Raw genomic sequence first — 6699 nt, forward strand, 5'->3', positions numbered from 1 at the left:
CACCTAGCTTTAATGGTAGCTTCACCTCCACCAGCAACTACATAAACATGGTGCCAACAGTAATACATCAGTAAAAATAATCCAACAATAATATAACATTGAGAGGCCAGTATGCTATAAATACTTACCTATGTGGTGAGATACTTTTATGATCTGCAGGACTTATTTGTACTACAGTATTTTTAAACAATCATTTACAGTGTTATATTTCTACCCGCACTGAAGTAAAAGATCTAATAATGTCACAATATAATAGAAAATATAGGCCTGTTTTGGCAATTTCACTACTGCTTACATGGTCTCCTTATGCCTCTGGCACTAAATCAATGTCTCACCCTGTCCTCTCAGAATTTTTGAAATATTGCTGATTTAAAAAAACATCATCAATATAACTTTTAAAGTCAGGTTTGTTGATATCTTATCAGTACTCAATTATTTGTCTTCTTTTGGTGTAATCCCCACTGTGTGGTGAAGCCATAGATCATATTACACATTGCAAATGATGAAGTTCATAACGGACTGAATAACTAATTTAAACATCGTTTATAGTAGACATTTGATTGGATTTAGTTCTTTTTAGGGTTAAAAGCCTGTTAATCTTTTACACCGTTTTGGTTTAGATTCTTCCAGCAGCAGTAGCACTCGTCCTTAAGCACAAAGAGTACAATAGCAGTAGTAGTAGTATTAGTCCTTCAGCACTAAGAGTACAATAGCAGCAGCAGTAGTAGTAGTAGTAGTAATCGCCCACTAATGGTAGTCGTACTAGTAACAGTAATAATATTTTTTAGCAACAATATAAAGTAGTAGCAGTACCATCAGCAGTGATAGTAATAACAGACACTTAAGAAGTAACAGATGCATCTTTATTGATATATTTAATAAAATGTTTAACACACCCGTCCTTCCTGTTCCTCCTTGAGGATGGCAGAGTAAAGAGTGTGTACACAGTCCAATGTTGTCTGTCTGCATAAAAAAAGAAAGAAAAAAGAAGCAGCTCATTTCTTCTTGCTGGCTCTCTTCCCCTCTCCTTTCTTTGGTTTCCCTTTTCCTCGCAGTTTCCTCAGGCGACGCATCTCCTCTTTGAAGTCCTCATGCTCGTCTCTGAGAAGGGAGAACAAACATTTGATCAAACTTTAAACATTGTCACCGGGGCGCAGAGTTTTCTTTTTCAACTAAGGTATTTTACTGTTTTTACGATCAATACAAAGGCCACTGCTAATGACACCCAACACTTCCTGTATAGATGTTTCTCATTGAAAATCCTTCCAGCAGACCCAAGGACATAAATGATCAAGCATGTCATTTTGAGTACCTGAACAGTCCCATGAACCGGAGCTTCTGGGTCATGGAGTAGTAGATCTTGTGCTGTGGGTACCAGTCGTACACCTCCTTCCTCTTGGCCATGGGAGGCTCCTGGAACAGCTGGACAACCTTCATAGATCTGGAGTCCGTCGGACGCACCACCTCCCCCAAAGATCTGAGCACTCAGTCTGGCCATGCGCAGAGCGTAGCTGGACAGGCCGGCCATGACCGCTGAGCAGAGCAGAGAGGACTTCAAACTTGAGGCAGGTAGAACATAAAGGTCTGCAAAAAAAATATTCTCTGGTTCTCTCAACTGTGAAAAGTTGTTTTCTAACAGACATAATAGTAAGCTACAGATGTTAAGATGGTTCTCTCTTTCTGACCCATCCCTTTCCATTTGAAAATATGTTTTCCTTTATGAGAGAGTTGGAACGTGGTTTGATTAAGAATGGCCAACCACTCAGGAGACAGGGGCCCTCAGAGTTCCCCCATATTGGCCGACAACCCCACCGCCTCTCATGCAGCTTCAGAAATTCGTTCTCACCAAGCCTTTGGGATTTTGTGAAGTATTCAACTTCAAAAGCGGGATATTTTCCTTAGCAACAAGATACAATTGTTGTGGAATATGTTGTTCATTAGCTCAGCAAGTCTCAGCACGTCTCACATGCTGCAATTTCGGAATGCTTGACCCACAAAGGTCGTGGCACGGCAGTTCATGCATGCAACAACTCAAATAGAAGAACCAATCACAGCTTAAGAAAATGTCCTGACCATTGACCAAATCAAAGATGAGTAAAGCCTCATCAGGTCTCGCCAACGGCTTCAAACAAACAAGTTCCAATCTTAACATATTTGCTGACTTGGCCTTCCTTCTTATGTTACTAAATTTAAATTTCATTTTTTTAAGTCGTGTCATGATAAACAAATGGAAGGAGTATTTGAGATGAAACAGAACTCATAGGCAACATGTGTTAGACTGACCGACCATACACTCAGAAGCCTGCTGTTGTGTGTCTGCCCTATTACGTATTAAAAATGGTAGAAAAAATGATCTGGCTCAATTTGTTTGTACATATAATGATTAAGGACACCCCAAAAAAAAAAATCGCCTCATTTGTATTTTTATTTATTTTGGACCAAAAGTACTGAACTTGTGTTTAACCTTATTTATTAGCTTTCCGATGATCAGAGAACCAGCATGTTTATTTGTTGTGTTAAATATTCAGCATAATCATTTTAGCAGTCAAATTTAAATAATAAACAGTAGTTGATTATCAAAGACGAACCAAAACGTGGTAGAACATATATTTGGAGGCCATATGTTAAAAAACAAAGTGAAAATAGGAAAACCAGCAGCCAGTGTCTTGTCTCGTGCTCGAATCTACAGGATAAAAGCGACCATGTTGACGGTGTTATGAATGTTTGTCCGTCCACATCTGTTCATGACAACACTGACTTAACACCGTTGGCTCATGTTAGTGATGTTTTATTCGTCGTATTGATGCCAATCTTCCTTTAAAATCCTTACTGATAACCTCAACACGATGAAAAACTACACTTCCCTTCTTAACAGTCCTAACATGGTTCTTACCTGTAGCCTGAGAGGAAGTCCACGTCGTTCGTTAGTGGAAAACGCTAGAAACGCCGGTAAAACGCAGTAATCTCTAAATGAGGACTGCTACAGCTCAATGCAGTGTTCTAACGTGTCAGCTCCCATTCACCTTCACGAGCACCATACTGCCATCACAAGCTCTATCGCGCATGACACATTTTCCCTGGAGCTGATTGGTTAGTGGCGTTCACTTCCTGTTTCATGGTAAAGTGGTGTTTTTATTTCCAACACGAGCCACATTTCATAAATTACACATTTAGACACCAATCAGTCGTCATAACAACATAAATGAACACAGACTTACCTTAGTGTGAAGTCTGGCGTTACTTTATTTCAACTAAGCGCTAGCAGGAAGTCCGTCGCTCTTAAGAGTTCCGTGGGTTTGAAAGGTGTTGCACAAAGTTCCGGTTATCCGTCGGCTGAAGCGCACTTATCGTGAAATATACGACCATTTGAATTGTGTGCGTCAATATGTATTTTACTTGAAAATAAAGCCACAATATAAACGGTAAGATAAAGTTTATCATATTTCAAGGAATATGATACCAGATTATATATACACTAAAAACACCTCTGATACTAAGACATCTGATAGTGTAATTTGTTATATGTTGAAACCTCGAATTTATCTTAAATTTGTATTGAAAGTTATTGTTAAAGTGACGTTGCCATGATATTTGAGCAATTGAAGGTCATTACATGATGAGTGAAGCAAACGAGTTTTGCATTCTTTTTCTTTTCTGTTGTTGGGTTACAGCTGTTGGGTTACAGCCATTAATTGAAACAATTAATGGAATGGTTAAGTAGTAAATCCACAGCATTACTTATTGATTAAAATAATGTTTTTTGGTGTTATTTTGGGATGATAAATGTTAGAAAACTAATTTTAGCCAACTTCAAAAGACCCCACCTCTCTTCATGTGCTACTATGATGAAAGTCAACTCTCCTTAAATGATTGTAATCCAAATATTAAATTAAAAAAAATGGAAATCAAGCAATTTAAGTAAGCGATACATAAATATTAGTGTAAGTAGATTTAGAGATGGTTACGGTAAGTAGTGAAAGTAAAACGTTTCTTCTTCGCTTGGTCATATCAGCCGGACTTCTCCCTCTGTGGTTAGTGTCTGATTCTTTGGTGGCCGCTAGGTGGCAGACAGTAGAAGAAGAAGAAGAAGAGGCGGAAGTAAACATGGCCCAGGAAAAGAGCATGGCGGTCCAAGAGTTCCTCAGGAAAGCAGAGCTATTAAAACAAGGAGCAGAAGCTCGGGTGTACCGGGCGGAGTTCCTGGGAAAGCCGACTATTGTAAAAGAAAGGTTCACAAAGCGCTACAGACACCCGGTGCTGGACGAGAAGCTGACCCACCGAAGGACGGTGCAGGAGGTCCGCTCCATACTGCGCTGCCGGAGAGCAGGCAAGTCCAACAGCAGCCATCGGTCTGGACCCTAATTCTATCAGATTCGGGGTCCGATTGGCTTTGACTAACAGCAGCATCGTTATCAGATGAAAACAGTTAGAAAAAGAAGATAAATTAACTTCATCCCAGCCAACCGGTGCTACAACAAAATCTTCTGTTACATGAGACAGTGCTGGGTTAACCGAATAATTGTCCAGTTACGGAGCCCGAGAAGAGCTCCAATAATATATATATATATATATATATATATATATATATATATATTATATATATATAGAGAGAGAGAGAGAGAAATATATATAGAAATGCACATGCACAATTTCACAAATTGTCAATAAGAAACTACATACATTCAAACTAACATGCCAGGGGTCAACTGCAAAAAAAAAAATGCCATGAACTGCCTGTGATATATGTATGTAATTACACAATCAGAATTTGTGATGATGTCTCCTTTTTCTCTTTATCTTATTTCTTTATTTAAAAATAAATCACATTTTAGAAACCATGCCGGCTGTGCCTACATGTACCAGGTTGCATTGCGTGCAAGCGGTGGGTTTGCTGTCTGATAAATAAACAAAATACACGAACAGAATAGAATATACTCAAAACGTAAATTAAATAAATATTCTTTATTCAACCGTACACCTTCAGATTTCATGTTTCTGGATCACACAGTTTAAGCAACATTTACACAGAAACATCAAGGATGTATTAGCACATGAAGGTAGAGGAGTGGAAGTAGAGACACTATTACACAGCTGGTTTATTCATCAACCATTTCTTTCATTTTGTTACTGGAGCTGTTTTGACATAAACATGTAAATAGATTATTTGACAACTACCTCTCCCCTCGTGACGCAAGAGCCTGGAAGACGTTCAAACCATGCAGTAAACAATGTAAAAAAAAACTAAACAAAGCAGCCTCTCATGTTCAATCATATACCAGGTGAAGTGGCTTAAGTCGTTGGGATCGAGCCACAGTCCTCTGAAGCTTCCTATCGGGCTACATTATAAGCCGGCCCACCGTTAAACGGTCCAATCAAATCAAGTTACTACCAAGTTACTAACTTCATTGTCGTTGTTTTTTGTGTTTTTTTATGTTCATATATATTATATATATTTCTGTGTAAAAAATAGTTAACGTTTATCCTTTTTTTTTTTTTTTTTTGTTTATTTGTCTGTTTCTGTGTACCAGTGAGCATGTGGTTTGAGTCTTTTTGTGAAATTTGTTGATATTGAATAATGAATAATAAAAACTCTCCTTCAACCTCTGTCCTCCTCAGGCATCTCTGCCCCTGTAGTCTACTTTGTGGACTACACATCCCACTGTATTTTCCTGGAGGAAATCGAGAATTCATTGACAGTGCGCGACCACATCGCCTCCACTCGGCAGTCTGAATGCAGTATGGAGCTGGAGTGGCTGGCTGAGAGGGCGGGCCAGGTCCTGGCCAAAATGCATGATGAGGACGTCGTCCACGGGGACCTGACCACCTCCAACATGCTGCTGAGACGCGGCCCGGAGGACGGGGAGTCGGAGCTGTTCCTCATCGACTTCGGCCTGAGCTACATCTCCGCCCTGCCGGAGGACAAGGGGGTGGACTTGTACGTGCTGGAGAAGGCCTTCCTCAGCACCCACCCGAACACAGAGGCTCTGTTTGAGAGGCTGCTGAAGAGCCACGCGGCCGCGTCCAAGAAATCCTCAGCGGTCATTAAAAAGCTGGACGAGGTCCGATTGAGAGGGAGGAAGAGGTCGATGGTGGGATGATGATCTGTGCTGCGTTCAGGGACAAGCCTCTCTGGAAATGATGTTATATTAACAAAGTTGTTATTATGAAAAACAAGTTTATAAAATGTTTTTTCTTCTTATGGAAGGCCGATATAATAAAAAGATGGACTTTGTAATGATGTTTGTACATTTTCTAACAGTTTATGTCTATAAATATTTGATACACAAAGTCAGACACATCAGCTTCTTCATATCCTTTGTTACTGATATTGTGGTAGCATGAACTGTAAGTTCCTGTTGCCCCACTTTACTACAGACCTTAAATTAAGTGTGCATGCTTTCAGGTCGAAAGATGTTTTGGATAAAAACATGATGAGTTTGGTGGAATGTCATAAGTTAAAAGCCTTGTTTTCTGTTAATCAATGGTTGATGTCTGCAACCTGAACATCACTAAATCAGTGCTTCCTGGGATATGTTGCGTTTTTAACCACCACATTAAGTTTGATTGGTATGCAGCTCATATGCTTTTGACTTGTTAGCTGAATTATCATAAATCAGAAGACTCTGGGGTTCTCATGTAGCTGTCAGACACAGGTTTAATATATTGAGATCTTTCTAAATCACAGTTAACAGCACAGTC

General features: G+C 39.5%; 1 protein-coding gene and 1 pseudogene across 1 annotated transcript; one reads left to right on the plus strand and one right to left on the minus strand.

Annotated features, from left to right (window-relative positions):
* Positions 1 to 846: 846 nt before the first annotated feature.
* LOC129106250 (28S ribosomal protein S33, mitochondrial-like) lies at positions 847 to 1528 on the minus strand (annotated as a pseudogene).
* A 2570-nt stretch (positions 1529 to 4098) lies between these two features.
* LOC129105305 (EKC/KEOPS complex subunit TP53RK-like) lies at positions 4099 to 6129 on the plus strand. The gene is made up of 2 exons (XM_054616245.1): positions 4099 to 4327; positions 5617 to 6129. The coding sequence occupies exons 1-2, from the start codon at positions 4105 to 4107 to the stop codon at positions 6096 to 6098; spliced, it is 705 nt and encodes a 234-aa protein (XP_054472220.1). The 5' UTR covers positions 4099 to 4104; the 3' UTR covers positions 6099 to 6129.
* Positions 6130 to 6699: the final 570 nt, after the last annotated feature.

The sequence above is a fragment of the Anoplopoma fimbria genome, chromosome 17 (assembly GCF_027596085.1).
Source record: "Anoplopoma fimbria isolate UVic2021 breed Golden Eagle Sablefish chromosome 17, Afim_UVic_2022, whole genome shotgun sequence".
Taxonomy (NCBI): domain Eukaryota; kingdom Metazoa; phylum Chordata; class Actinopteri; order Perciformes; family Anoplopomatidae; genus Anoplopoma; species Anoplopoma fimbria.